Source organism: Urocampus carinirostris, chromosome 4, assembly GCF_059441175.1.
Source record: "Urocampus carinirostris isolate Australia breed hairy pipefish chromosome 4, RoL_Ucar_1.0, whole genome shotgun sequence".
NCBI classification, from domain to species: Eukaryota; Metazoa; Chordata; class Actinopteri; order Syngnathiformes; family Syngnathidae; genus Urocampus; species Urocampus carinirostris.
In genome coordinates, this window is record NC_142352.1 from 24,576,478 (window position 1) to 24,592,414 (window position 15,937).

At 38.1% G+C, this 15,937-nt stretch overlaps 1 protein-coding gene across 3 annotated transcripts in view; it reads left to right on the forward strand.

Moving 5' to 3' along the window:
* adamts18 (ADAM metallopeptidase with thrombospondin type 1 motif, 18) overlaps positions 1 to 15,937 on the forward strand; it is a 94,389-nt gene that overhangs the window by 17,298 nt on the left and 61,154 nt on the right. For 2 of the 3 annotated variants that reach the window (XM_088333948.1, XM_088333949.1), the window contains exons 4-8: positions 5,942 to 6,182; positions 7,838 to 8,052; positions 10,380 to 10,463; positions 12,199 to 12,358; positions 14,266 to 14,371. In XM_088333948.1, the coding sequence (XP_088190074.1) occupies positions 5,942 to 6,182; positions 7,838 to 8,052; positions 10,380 to 10,463; positions 12,199 to 12,358; positions 14,266 to 14,371 (806 nt within the window). Of the gene's footprint in view, positions 1 to 5,941; positions 6,187 to 7,837; positions 8,053 to 10,379; positions 10,464 to 12,198; positions 12,359 to 14,265; positions 14,372 to 15,937 lie in introns of all 3 variants that reach the window. The other variant, XM_088333950.1, reaches the window with a different exon arrangement.

Consider the following 15,937-nt stretch of genomic DNA (forward strand, 5'->3'; position numbering starts at 1 on the left):
GTGTCATGCTAATAAACTCCACTAGGGAAAAAAAGTGAAAACTCTCTATCAATTCTGAAATATGATATTCAATATTCGGCAGTGCTGCAATTTCGCAAGGTAATTGCCTTCACGTATTCATTACTAAATCATCGAGTCTACACTCTCTCTTTGATGTACACAAGAAAGAAAAAGACGAGTTTATTACACAACTTTTGACATTGAAGTGACAGGTTTCCCCGGTTAAAAAAAAAAACAATAATTGCACCTTTGCAAACCGGAAAACGAAATGAAATGTGGTGTGCCGAGTTATAAAGCACGTGATATATTGGGCTTCACAAGGTTGATCTTTTTGAAGAAAAATGTCATAACGCCGCTCCAGGGCGAGCTAAAATTTCTCAGGAAGGACGACAGCGTTATCGCTTCACCAGGTTGTAAAAACTCCAGATGGGGATGAAAAAGACGAGAATAACTAAGGTGAAGAGAAAAGTACCTACTTGTTCTTTCAGCTTGTCTTGGAATTTATTTTGAAGGGACATTGTGAATTATGTAGGTCCTCCTGGTGGTTAAAACCCCCAAAAATAAAACACTTTATTCGAAAAAAAAACCAATCTTGATTTAGATAATGAGCAATAATACTTGAACTATCATATGAATAAAAAATGTTTGAAACACTTTGAGAAATTTTATTCACATGGTTCACCTAGGCATGATGTCAGCCATCTTGCTTCTTTGGGTGCAACCAAGAAACAAAGTCCTTCTGGAAGGTGAAAAAGGAGAAGAAGATGATGCACCTTGAGTCTCCCTATTTTGTGTTCGTTCTTGTGTAGTTGCACAACACAAGGGCTGGGCAAACTATAGCCTCGGGGCCACCTGCGGCCCATCTGGCTTTTTAATCCGGTGTTCTGCCAGAACGTCCTACCCTCTCTAGACAACCTATTGCAGGCTGACCTGACAGCAACAAACTCAGAATTATTGTAAATAAACGGACTGTATTTCTATAATGCTTTTCAAGTCTCTGGAGACCTCCCAATGCACTTTACAATGCACTTCACACTTACCTAGTTACACACACATTCAGACCGATAGGAAGTCACACCTTCAAGGCGCCTACCTGCTTATCAAAATAGCAGGGTTCAGGAACCTTTTTGACCCATAGTGATTTATGGATTTTTCTTTTTAGTTATCTCTTTCACAGTGGACATGCACCTACGATGAAAATTTCAGACCCTTCCATGATTTCTAAGTAGGAGAAATAGCAAAATAGGAGGGTGTTAAATACTTATTTTCTTCACTGGATATATTTCAAGACAAAATTCAACAAAATCTCCTTTCACTCTCCAGACAACAGCTACTTTTTCAATGCATTTTGTTTCACTGTGCGATTTTTGATAATTCGATCGAATCTATAAAATAAATAATATTGTCTGGCATTACAGACTCTGCCCAATTTATGATCATTTGTTAGTGGAATTTGTTTGTAAATTGCCTCAGTGCTATATTTTGTATGTCAAGTCAAGTCAAGTCATTTTTATTTGTATAGCCCTAAATCACGAAGAGTCTCAAAAGGCTTCACAGATTATTACACTATATTACACAGACTATTTTTCAGCCGACGAGAAGAGCAGGTTATTCATATGCTATGGAGTAGAAGTGAGTTTTAAGCTTAGATTTAAACATTTCCACTGAGGTTGCAGATCGGATCTCAGGGGGAAGAGCATTCCACAGCACCGGTGCCCGGATGTATGTATGTAAGGTTTATATAAGTATGTTTCAGGCTTGTATAAGTAACCTGTTTTGTTTTGTACTGAAAACCAATTTATTTCTAAAATAATGTTTTTTATAAAGACTAATAAAGATAAGTTTCTCATACTTTTGGGAGATTTGCTTCAAGAGTTTGGCAACTTCCTCCTTCATGGTAGAAAGTGGCCAAAAAAAAGACATCCAAACATTTTTCAACCGCATCAAGCTTTCTTATTCCACTTTCATTTCAAAAGAAATGGCTTGCCTTTCCTTTACACCAACCATATGGAATGGATGCACGAGATATTAAACAATAACAATGTCAAAGTGCTGAGCGCGCAGGAGATACAGTATCGTATGTTTACACACAAACTAGGAAGAGGAAGCCGGATTTCTTATTCGGGGTGGATGCCCCACGCCAGTAGCGGTGAAAAGAAGCACTACAGTACTGTCCTGTACTCAGAAAAAGGGGCACAATAAAAAATCTAGCTCACAGCAATGTCCGGATATTTTTCGACATCGCCAAAAAAATGTTCGTATCTAACGTTTTTCGTAACTTGAATGTCCGTAAGTAGGGGGAGTGTGTGTTTTGTTATTTTTTAGATTTCATCCAGTGTAGCCTGTGTCCAATATGAATATAAATATACCACTTGAAATCCATCTCCCTCTCACAGGTACTTAAGAATGTTGAGGCTCATTTTGACTTCCATTTCTGTCTTAAATAATGGTTATAAAGTTCTTTTGTAAAAATATCACGAAATACTTACAACAAAGATACCAACGTATTTACCATCAGAGCAGACTGTATTGGGCCAAGAATAGGAGTGAGCGCAATAGCTCCGCCCATTCCTGCCGCTCACCCAATCAAATTGCTTGAGATACTTATTGTAAACATAACTGTTACTGATGACATAAAACGAGGGTTGTCATGCATAGATACATTGCGTGCTCCATGCGCCAGATTTAACGGTAGGTCAGAAAACAGTATTTTGAAGCAGTGTTAATTAAAAGTAAATAAAAACGAGAATGGTAAGTACACACTGCTTTTAAAGGCACAAATCGCTATAAGCTTTGTGTTTGCGCATGCACACTGGGCATGTTTCGAGGGATAGGAAGTAATATAGGAACATTGGCCTGCCGAACGAAAATGGTAAATGACATATACAGTACATTAAAGTACTACTCATAAAGATAAATTTTGTTTTGGTGCAACTCTTTTCCTCAGTGTCCCTTTATGCTTTTCAAGGCTAATTTGATGACACGAATCTGTTTGTAAGCAAATATATGATTACATTTCCTTCTGACCTTCTTTCCTTCACTGTACAGCAACATTTAGTGTGTCAAATATTTTACACTGTTCCTCTAAATGTGCTGTTTGGAATTTGACACTTTGTTACTTTCTGCTGCCATCTACTGGCTTGAAGTGATGATCGCAGCCTCAATCAGCTCAATCATTAAGTATGTGCATTTCTTAAATGCCCTTGAATAAACTCTTCTTTTGTTATCTTTTTTTGTCTTATGTGGTTTGGACTGTACTTGAAATAGGCTTTTTCTTACTTCAACTATTTTAATGCTACACTAACAAAAAAAAAAAGCAAAATCGAGCATCAAATCGTTCTTCAACATCCCCCCATTTCCTTCTACCTAATGGGCTGCACATCCCGGAACAGCATTGTTCCTTATGACACGCATGCAAGTTTGCTAGAATAAACTCTTCTCTTTTAACCCTTTTTGGGGTTTGGATATGCGTTTGGACTGGATATGAAACAGGCCCTTTCTTTACTTTCACCACTTTCATGCTACACGAACACTTCCCCCATTACTTCTATTTAATATTTTGCATGTCCTGAATAGCATTTCCAAAAGATATAAGAAGTTTTTGTGCTGTGGAATAAAAATATAAAGGCGATTTGAATTCAGTTCGCCATTGTTAACATATAGTTAACTCATTTTGTGCCATAATATATACATAGGTATTTAGAAGCATTGCCAAAACAAACAAATACTTTTTTTTGTATGCCATTAAAAAAAAAAAAAAAAAAACGCTTTTGTGCTGCTGATCAGCAAGTATCAAGCGTCTGAGAATGATTTCAGTATAATTAATAACTACTACACAGTAGGAATGGCAATGCTCTGATCTGTGTCCACACGTCGAGGAGCCCCCATGTTTTGTATTGCTTCGTTTCCTCTACCCAGCGATTGAGAGTGTCTTCACTTTTTTCTTTTCTTTTTTTCTGCTTTTTTATTTTTCTTTCCCCCACCCTTTCCCTTCTTTTTAATTCTTTCTTGTCTTTACTTTTTCTGCTTTTATCCATGTTTCTTCTTCCTTTTCCTTATATTCATTTCTTTTTTGTTTTCCTTTTCTTTTCCCTTCAATCTTTCCTTTTTTGTCCTTCTTTTTCAAACAAAGGAAGAAGATAAAGAAAAGAAAATTGTTCACTATTTTTTTCTTTTTCTTTTTTTGTTTATTTCATTTATTTTTTCCTTTGTAAAAGGCGAGTGAAAAAAACGGAAAAAAACTCGTGAAGGGAAAAATAACGAGGGAAAAATGGTGCTGTTTGGTCAGTATGAGTTTCCATCGTTCTTCTTTTTCAATTTTGGCTGCACTACACAATACAGCAACATCTAGGGGTCAAATGTTACGCACTCTCCCTTTAAGTCAGATTGCGCGCGTGTTTTGGAATCCGAGTGTTTAACAGGACATATATAAGCTAGCGGAAGTTTACGTTACGGCGCAAATGAGAAAGACTCGGGCTCAAAGCGTGGGCTCCATGGCGAGCCCACTCATGTTTTGACAACAGCAGCTTCTCTTTTGTCGGCCTGGTGTTTATTTTGCAAGCTGCTAGCCGGCTGTGCTACAGTGTCAGACACACACATTTAAACACTAACTGACACAAACACACTCACTCACACTAGGTGCAAAGGGCAGTGGGTCAATGGGTTGATGTGTATGTGTGTGTTTATATATTGAAGTGTGTGCCGGTGATTCCGATGGGAATTAGTGGAAACACGCAGTGAAATGGCGCCCTGACAAGCTTTTATTTAATTATTACTACTGAAAAATAGAGAAGCGAAAAGGGTTTGATGGTTGACCAGATTTTTGTTTCGCTTTTGTAAAAAAAAAAAAAAAAGAAGAAATAACATTGACTTTTTTTGAAAAAGTATTTAAAATATTTTCTTCCTTCCTGGTTTCGATTTGATTATCCCAATACTCAACAAAATAAAAAAAAACATCCAATTTAATTGTGTGAGCTTCTTATTAGATTATCATTTAATTCATTCATTATTCCTTCCTTCTTATCTTCCTTCCTTTTTGCATTCATTCTTTCATCTGTCTGTCCATCATCTATCCATCCATCCATCCCTTCCTTTCTCTTTTCTTTCCTTCCTTTCTCTTTTCCTCCTTCCTTACTGTCTGTCTGTCTGTCTGTCTTTCTTTCTTTTTTTCTTTCTTTCCCTCCCCCTAACTTTCTCCCTTTCTTGGTAAAAATCTTCAAAAGCCATATCCCTAAAACCTTCTCCATATACATATACCCGGGTGAAGAGACAGATGCCGCTGTCAACTGATCACCACCTAGTGATGAGTTGGCTCAGATGGTGGGGGAAGATGCCCGTCGGACCCGGCAGACCCAAGCGTGTAGTGGATGTTTGGGACAGTTCTCATGGACTGGGAGTGGTGGCTCCCCTGTTTTCAAGTAGAAGAACCAGAGAGTATGTTCCAACTATAGGGGATTCACACGTTTTAGCCTCCCTGGTAAGGTCTATTGAGGGTATTGGAGAGGAGGGTCCAACAGGAGGTCTAATCTCGGATTCAGGAAAAGCAGTGTGGTTTTCGTTTGGGCAGTGGAGCAGTGGACCAGTTCTACACATTTTGCAGGGTCCTAAGGGTGCATGTAAAGGACAAGAAAATAAAAATATGAGTTTGCCATCAATCATAAGCTATACAATACAAATCAAAATGTAAACACTTCCCTTGAAGTGAATATCAGGGGTAGAGCATTCCACAGCACCGTGGCCTGGATGGAGATTGCTCTCGAAGCTGCAGATTTCTTCTTGGCTCTTTCAGTTACAAGGAGATCAACATTTTCTAATTTAATTTAACTTAGAGATGATCATTTGACCTATTTTACCACATTTTTCTTACCGGTCTTTTCCCATTGATTTTTCTCTCTCTCCCACTTTACAGTACTAATTTTTACGTATTGTGTGTGTCTCCCAGTCAGGTTTAATCCGTGTATCCGATCACGACTACTTGATCTCGCCACTACCTCAGCATCTGGCCAAACGTCACAACTTTACTGCACCCGATGGTCACCACCCGCACGTTGTCTACAAACGCTCCGCCGAGAACGTCGTCCGACACCAAAACGACCGACCTAAAGATCCGACGTTCACGCTGCACCAGGACGATCAAAACGGGCCCACGGAGAGACAGCACTTCTGTGGGCGCCGCAAGCAATGTATGTAAGGGAACTTTATTTTCTTTCTACTGAAAATGTGCTCCTTTCTTGTGTTCTCCATGAAAAATCAATACAGTTGACCAGTGGTCCGCCGTGGGTTAATTTCTTACCGGGATGCACATAAATTAAGAAATACCTACGTTTTCTCTTATACCGAATCTATTTGTTTTTAAATGCATTTTTTTCAGCCAAAAATAAAATAAAAGTCTCGGGGCGCTTTACACTGAGGTTTTACGGTAGTATATCATGGTAAATAAGCAATGATTGATCAGTCAACATATATCACTGAACTAATTTACTCAGGATTGGCACAGTGGAAATTAAACCTGGATCGCGGTGGTGAGAGCGCCCAATCCTAGCCCCAAGCTCACTAGGATTGTATATTTTCTAACAGTGCCACGTTGTACAATATTGGTTTTGCTGAACGCTTTCCCATAATGCTTCATTACAACTAATGCTACTATTAGGCTGTGCAGCAATAATATAGTCAGACATAACCAGTCCATAGTACACGCAAGGTTCCCGACCACTACAGTAGACCCTTGGGTTTACATTAATCCGTTGTGAGATGGGGATCGCAACGTAAAATTGCTGTATAGCAGGGGATAGGAACCTATGGTAATAATAATAATAATAATAATAATAATTTCCTTTGTATTGTCATTCTTTGTAACAATGTACACAGAACGAAATGTCGATACACCTGACCCGTTGTAGCGAGCCGATGCAGCCGCAGCCAACAGAGGGCGCCGCCATTTTTACCAATGTTATAAGTCTTAGGTATGACTCGGCCGAGGCGCGAACCAGAGACCTCCCAAGAGCTCATTTCAGTGTTTCCCAAATAATTTTAGGAAAAACTCAGAGGATGGACAGTCTAGTGCCCCCTCTCAAACATGGGCCCGAGGGCCAATTGCGGCCAGCAGCCAGCGGGTTATCGTTTGTCGCCCCACCTTAACATGTGAGTTCAAAGTAACAGTTGTATCATTTAGCACCTCCTGGTGGTAGAATAAAAATAATTTAAAAAGAAAAATATTGATTTAAAACAAAATCCAAATTACACTACCTATGATATTAACATATTATAAAAAAAAAAACGTAGTTATAGAAAAAATGCATTTATCTTACATGAAATGAGCTAATTTTACGCCATCTTGCTGCTAGAGGTAACCAAAAATCTCGACTGAATTGGCAAAAAAAATGCAAGGTAAAATTGTGTGTTTCGGTCACTTTAAGTCTCCATATTTGTATTCTTCCTTGCACTCAAAATGATATTTTTTTGATGCAGTGACGCCGACCAATAGCATTTTATAGGACATCAACCAACAGCAGGCTGGCATCTTCAAGACCTAAATCGTCATGCGGACAGACAACCTAAAGCTAGGACTTTATGTATTAGGGAATGGGAAATACTGTAAAGATGTCCGAAATGACATCTTTTTCCAGACCGTTAAGTGAAAACGTTGTAAAGTGATGCAAACCATATCCCGGGGTTCTACTGAACAGTAAATAACAGAGATTATGTAACAATCCTACAACTTGGAATGACCCTGATTGTCCATATAATACATATTATATTTATGTGGAAGAAAACAGGACAATAATCCCCCAATGATTTCTCTTGCTGAATAAACCAAAATTCCTCTCATCCCTTACAGACACACCCAAGCCTCCAAGCGAGGACGTATTCCTAATGCCGGATGAGTTTGAAACATATGCTGAAGAGGGCCCAGGCAGGCCGAAGCGGTCTCCTATCGACTCCAACCGGGTCGGAGGTCTGAACGTGGAGACCCTGGTGGTGGCGGACAAGAAGATGCTGGAGAAACACGGGCGGGAAAATGTCACCACTTACGTCCTTACCGTCATGAACATGGTCAGTGGTAAAGAGGGACAATAATTGAGGGATGTGATGGGAATATATTGTTCCCAATCTGCAAGAGCAAAGCTAAAGATATATATATTTTTTACTTGTAGTTTTTGGATCACCACTAAAAAGCAAAATTTATAAATACCCTAGTAAAACTAAAAGAAAGATTAGATATTATTCCTCATACTTAGGTAAAACAGTGCCTTCTCAAGCTGTCTTCATTTTCCTCATGTTGAGGTTTTTGAGTTTTTCCTTGCCCTCATGTGGGTTTTAGATCAGGGGATGTGTAATAATAGTCTGTGTCTTGGAATAATCTGTGGTCTGTGCAGTTTTTTGAGACTACCTGTGATTAAGGGCTATAGAAATAAACATGACTTGACTTGACTATAAAATAATATACATTTTCAGAAAATCTTGCTAATTTTACAGATTATTTCTCATTTATGATTTTTAAAAAAAAATACAATTTATTATACAGTATTTTTTTCTCGAGTTTTCATTGTACTTTTTTTTTTTAGCTTTAAAAATTAAGGGAAAATACAGTAACAAAAAAATGATCCTCTTTTTTAAATGATAAAATAAACTATAATAAAACATAATTTTATTTTCCAGTTTAATAATCTTAATTTCATGATTTTTTTGTCATATATGTAATGTAGCATGATTTTTAAAAAAACATATTTTGCAATCCATTATGGGTTTGTACTTTTTATTGACTTTTGCTTTGTAAATCTGTGAGAATTAAGGAAAAATATAGTTAAGCAATCGTTAAAAAAGGAAAATAAATACTCTACAGAATAACAAATCATGAAAAATAATGTTCATTTCCATTATGATAATTTTGCTATATTTAGGGATTATTTCTCATAAGTATGATTTGAAATATTTATGTTTTTTTGTCAAATATTTATTGTACTCCTGTTTTATAAAGCGGCAAAAATAAGGGAAAATATAGTAAATATATAATGAACAAAGAATAATAATATTCATTATTCATAAAATATAATATAAAGAATAATAATCTTTTTTTCCAGTCAGATAATCTTAATCTAAGGGATTATTTCTTATTTAGTATGTTTAAAAATAATCTTATTTTGCAGGTTTTTTCTCTGAAGTTTCCTTGTACTTATAATTTGTAAATTGGTAAGAATTATGAAAAACCAATAAAAATATAGAACATGATAAACAATACTTATACTTATAAATACATAAAATAAGGTATACCTTTAATAAGTGCAGCAAGGTAGTTCAGTGGTTAGCGTGTCCGCAGAACAGTTCTGATGTCATGGGTTCAAATCCAGCTATCAGGCTTCTTGGGAACCTCTCCCTACAGTGATATATTTTCGAGGATGCACACAAATTCTAGTGTTCCCCCGTTTGTTGCATGTTAAAATACTTACTATACATACATCGATTAGATATTTGATTAATATCTTCTCGTTGTTTTTACCCATAATAGATTCTCGAACAGTCTTTTATCAGGTGAGAATTTGACAGTTCATGTCAGCGTAATAAACGTTATTATAGTAGAAGTCAAGTCATGTCATGTTTATTTGTATAGCCCTTAATCACAAAGAGTGTCAAATGGCTGCACAGACGAGAGATTATTGCAAACCACAGACTGTTTTTACACCATCCCTTGACCTAAAACCTACATGAGGGCAAGGAAAAACTCCAAAAATGTCAACATGAGGAAAATGAAGAAACCTTGAGAAGAGACCACACATGATGTGATCCCTTTTCCAGATTGACCAGGCTGCAACGGAAGTTGCAATAATAAATAATACACAGATATTGTCAACATGAAATATAGTTAGACTGGACATTTCTCCTTACAAATCGGTCACCGAGCCCAGTTTTGCATTTTCAAAATGTCGCGCTTTGTAGAGCTGAGAGAATCAAAGATATGATATTGTAAAAATATAGTACGATAATACAAATGATGCTGGACATTCGCAAAATGAAGTGTGATTAGAACAAGTTTTTACTTAATAAATTCTAATCCAATCTTGATCGGGATTTTAAGATAACTAGGCCAGACAATACTACAGTACTAATAATCGGTCATCAAACACAAACTTTGTTTCTCAAAATGGCGGTATTTTCAGTGGCGCCGGCGGCTTCTTCCCATCCTCCTAAATAAAGCACGTGTTAAATCCTTGAGTGCATCAGTGACCAAACCTTTCCACTTTTTCGTCTACGGTTGTCCCGCGTGTGTTTTGCCATGACGAGGCGCAACCAGGCAAACACACGGCGGTAACCGATTTTAGATTTGGATCATTTGTTGAGTTAACAGCCACTCTTACTACTCTCCTTTTTCTCTCCCTTTTCAGGTTTCCAGTCTTTTCAAAGACGGCACCATCGGGACAGACATCAACATTGTGGTAGTTAGCTTATTGCTACTGGAACAGGACCCGGTGAGTTCACTGTCTTGTACTGTGACTGCAAATACACGATTATCTACAGACTGAGCCCTGGCGTGGATTGCGTAAATATTTGTAACGGATTTTATTATGTTATATGGTCCTTTTTTGGAAATTTAAAAAACAGCTCACAAAGGAGGCTTGTTATTAGTCAATAGCTGAGGTTGGGTTTTAGAGGGAAAAACAAGACTTGTTGAATTAACAGGTTATTATGCAGGAACATAAACCACATATGGCAAACCCCCAGGATACGATACAAATCCATCCAGTTTTGGATATTGCAAAAATAAATTGCTATTTAGTGAGTGATTAAAAAGCCATAGTTATTCCCAAATATTGTGTTGCCGAACCGCTAGTACCCTCAGATAAAATCATTAAAAAACCCAAATAGCACGTAGAAAGACAGTGACGGTAGATTAAAAACGAAACTGATTTTAAACTTTCACTTGCGAAGATGGTCATGCCTTTAGATATTCTTGTTTTAACCACTTCCTTATTTTCAATAATTGTCCTGATTGTCGGTCGATAGGTTATGGCCGTTCAACTTAACGAGCATGATGATGTGTATGTGTGATGAGATTGTTTTGTTTTTAATATTGGACACCTGCAAGGAGATTGCGTAGTATGCCGGTTCATTATTTTGAATATTATACTTCACTATTGTTCGTTATATTGACCATTATGCACTTTTTACATCTTTTGCCCGGAAACGTCGCTCTTCTTTGATACCCCACACACTTTAAAAGAAAAAGGTTCCGGGAAGGGTTTTTCAAACTGATTTAGAATTGAGGGTTTTTGCACAGTCCTCTACTGTTTTCTTTGCAGGTTTAAAATTCAGTTATGCCTTCTCTCTTTATGTTGAGCTATTAAATTCTAAACTTATCAGTCTGTCCTCTTTGTATTTTTTTGATAATAGTTAGCTTTGTTCCCATGGTTATGATATTATTTTTGCTTACCCCTTAAACATCATTGCAAGCTTTGGAACCCATAACAACTAAAAACGATACAAAAACAGTGTTTGGTATCACTAACCCACTAAATCTTTACAAAACATGCAAGACCCTGAACTGAAGAAGGAAAGAGAAAGGCATTGTGGGAGGTATTTCAGGCAATAGCCAATATCTGCATTTTAATGATGCTATGACACAAACAATTGGTAGACCAGCCTTCTTTATGAGGTTAACAATAGCAGACAAACATCTCAGATACTTAACTCTACATACACACAGCAAAGTTAGAATTTTTGGGTACGTACAATTATTTATCTTAGTTGTAAAGTGGGTAAAACGCCGTAAAGAGGGGCTGGAAAAACATCTTACTTTACAGCAGTGGTCTCCAACAAGGCCCACTAAGGACAGCTGAGGTGCCCACAGACCTGTTCTGAAAATAGCTCACCAGTGCTGGGTCATTGTGATTTTCTAGTAAAATTAATTTTTTAGAGGTTGACTTAGTCTATTTGATCCTACTTCCAATAGTTAAACTGTTAACAACGTAGTAACAACATTTTTTTAGGAATACATATGAAACTGGTTGCCCGTTGCGCTTAGCTTGAAAAAAGTTGAAGACCCCTGTACTACATTATAAAGAGTAACTGTACCATATTCCAGGGTCTTCTGTACACTATATGTTTGGGTGGTTTTCTACATCCTACAGTGAAAATGTCGTGAGATGGGGTGACCGTTTCTTTTTAACAAAGTTTTCCTCACATATGTCTGCTCTCCAACAACAGTTGGGCTTGACTATAAATCACCACGCCGACCAATCGCTCAACAGCTTCTGCCAGTGGCAATCGGGCCTGGTGGGCAAAAGCGGTAAGCGGCACGACCACGCCGTCCTCCTCACCGGGCTGGACATCTGCTCCTGGAAGAACGAGCCCTGCGACACTCTCGGTAAGGCAGTCGGCCAAACCCCGACTTCCCCTTCTTTCCCGTTTTGGTCTGAGTTTGTTTTGACACCTGAATGCCCCGTCCTTGTATGCTGTGGTTCCTTGTATGCTGTGGTGGGTACAAGGTTGGCGGGTTTTGTTTGGCACATGCAAGATATAGACCTACTTCTGCAGACATATGACTGGGGTGGTATTGTCAATCATACAATTGCTGTACATTTTTTGGAGAGGTTTTTCACTTACATACGACTGTGTCCTGGTTTCGAGTATGAGTTCCTGGGGTTTAAAATTCAGGTCTTAATTTATTCACTAGCAGGCAGCTTTGGCAAAATTTATCTACGTTAATTCATGTTCTTCTTTTATATTTGGCCTTTTGGTGTCCCTTTCTATTTCCTTGCATTGTTTTATGGATCATGTTAATTTAACTGCTCTGTTCCTGTGAAATTATGCTTTTATTGATTTTATTCCTAAGAATAGTTGCTACTTGCAAAAAACATTGGCTAAATATTTTGCTTGTTTTATATATTTTTTATTATAATCTTAGAATATTTTTTATAAAAAAAAACAAGAAAAATAATGATTAAAGTTATTATTTTTAATAATTCTATTTCAAAGAATGTTTCTCATTTTGAAATACAATTAAAGTATTTCTTAAAATTATGAAGTAGTTATTGTAGTTTTACAACATTTTTTTCTAAATTTTTTTTCTTTCTCTAAAAATAAAGATAAACTTTTTAAATGAGCTATATTGTTTAAAATGGCAGGTCACATATAATATGTCTCGTTTAACAAACCCTAGTTCTTCATCTAAGTGAAAAAAAAATAGATAAAACAATAGCAATACATTTTTCTTGAAATTGGGGAAAATATCTCCTTATGCCATTTTACAATTATAGTAACATTATAGTAAAATGAGTAAATAATATAGCAAGTCAATGGCAGCCTAACTGGAATATATATTTGACGTCAAGAGTCGTTTATGATTGCGACTAAGTTACGCACAGTCAAATGGTTTCACATTTGGCTTTAGAGTACTTATTTGGGTTTGTAAGTAGCAGTTGCCTGGCATCAAAGTCCACACCGTCTCTACCAGTCCTGTTTCCCACCACCCGCTAGAGACGGTTGGATAAACAGATGGACTGACCTCGGATAATTGCTGGAAAGTCTTAACCATCCTACCCAGGGAGTCTCCAGTGTCTGCTTTGGATCCAGACTGCGGTCCGAGGCCCAGTTTCATTCCTGTTATTTTGGTTTGGGTGAAGATGTCTGGACCAGCCCAAGAAAGGTTGATGCAGAAGTACCCTTGAAGACCGATAGAATAAAATTGAATAGAATTGGGACGGCAGTAGCTCAGGGGGTAAAGTTCCCGGGATAAAGAGGTTGCAGGTTCGATTCCAGAGTTATATGTCAAAGTGTCCTTGGGCAACACACTGAATCCCTAATGCCCCCGATGAGCAGGCAGTTGCCTTGCATGGCTGACGCTGCCATCAGTTAGTTAGTGTGTGTAAAAGGGAAAGTGTGAAGCACATTGTAAAGCCCTTTGGGAGGTCTTCATTGACTTGAAAAGCGCTATATAAATGCAGAACATTAACATTTATCTAGAATAGAATAGAATAAGTCTCTTTTGTTTTTTGGAGCCTGTAGCATCAGCCAGAGGGCAGCTATTAGACCACAATTCTTCTTGAAAAAACACCTCATAATTTATTAATATATCCAAGGGGTCGACAGTATCAAGATATCAATGCCAAAAATAGTACATTTTAGCAGAAGATACAAAGACACCCAAAAGAAACTTCTCCCGTGAAAACCTTTTTACAAAACACCCTATGTAGCTTCAATGAGACTTAAGACAATTCTAATTAAATGTGTGATTTAGTTTATCATTGACTCCAAGTCGTTTTCTGTCCTTAGGTTTCGCTCCAATCAGCGGCATGTGCAGCAAATACAGAAGCTGCACCATCAACGAGGACACGGGACTAGGCTTGGCGTTCACCATCGCCCACGAGTCAGGACACAAGTACGTCTCTAGCGCGTCAAATTGAGAAGCCGAAATCTCAGTCGTAAACTGGAAACAGGTGAAGCATCTAATGGAGGAGGGCCCTAAAGGCCACGTGCCGACGACCAAACGCGCTTCGACCTGCCAAGTTTATGTCCAAGTGTGACAGTTTCAGAGAATATGGCCCAGGGTGAACGCCGCACTTGTTTATGTTTGCGTTTCTATCGAGATAGAAGTTTGATTGGTAGGGTTTACATTGGGGATTTTTTTAATGGTTCAACTCATCTGCTTTCCTGGCGCTCGCCCAACACAAACCCAGGACATGTTTTGGCCTGTGTTCCAACAGCCTGCTGAGGTGTCAAAAAGACGAAAGTGCCTGCTGGGTCCTGATATATTATTTACAGTGAAACCTCATTTATAACGGGTTTAGATTCTAAAAACAACCCGTGAGGGACAAAATCCGTGAAGCAAAAACCTTTTATTTAAAAAAATAAATAAATCCTGTAATCCCTCATTTATTGCGGTTAATGGGTACCAGAACCCTCTGCTATATGCAAAATTTCGCAAAGTAGACCCCTTACGCCATTTTTAACATAGGCTCTGCCGGCCCACACTCACTCAGTCCCAGCCAGCTGGGAGAGCAACCATTTATGAACAAAAAAATTAAAACTTCTCATTGTCTCAAAAACTAACTCTTCCAGGTATTCCTATGACATGATCATTTGAAATACAAGAAACACAAAAATATGACTGGCCAAAATACTGTGGCTCTCTCTCCTCAAAAAAATCTTTACAAATGTAACCAAGTTGTCTATGGTTACTGGTTTGGACATCAGCATTTTTCTTAATCACATTTACCCATCTACCCCCTACTGCAACTTTGCCCTGGGGTAGTTTTTTCAATTTAAATGCATCGATCTCTCTTAATGAATTCATCCTCAATAGCACTCATCCATTCACTTGACTTGGGTGATTTTGTTCCATCACTGTAGGTTTAAGGTATTTGGCACAACATACTGTAACAGTAATCAATGTTAACCTCTGCCTTGTCTTGACCTTTTATTCCATACACGCGGTCCCCATAATATAGGGCCTCTTCCTCTCCATAGGGGGGCAACGCTGAGACTCCCGCTTGGCAAGCGTTCAATCGCTAGTCTCTTCCTGGTTGGTTGGGCCTAGTCACAGGGACCTGATCTGGGGAAGTTTTTGAACTATTTGAGATTTTGTCACTTTGCCTGGATGTGATGGACTTATGTGGCACACCAAAATAGTCACCCTTTATGGATAGTTAAGTCTGTCTCTCCTTTTCAGTCACATTTCTTTAGCATACATTGTACGCGCCCTCAACTTTACACTCTCAGGATAGAAAACCCTGTATGATGGGCTTTAGCTGTCATGCCTTGTAAAGAAGCCCTTCTCACTCCTTGGACCTAGCGTTTTCTTATCGCGTTTGTAGGCAGAGCACTTGTCTCCGAATCTCTGCATTCTACACACCCAGTTAGCATCATGTAGAGTGTTTGTTCTCTGCAGTTGTTAACACATTCATTTCTCAGCACAGATGCGGTATTTTCTGCATATGGCCATAAC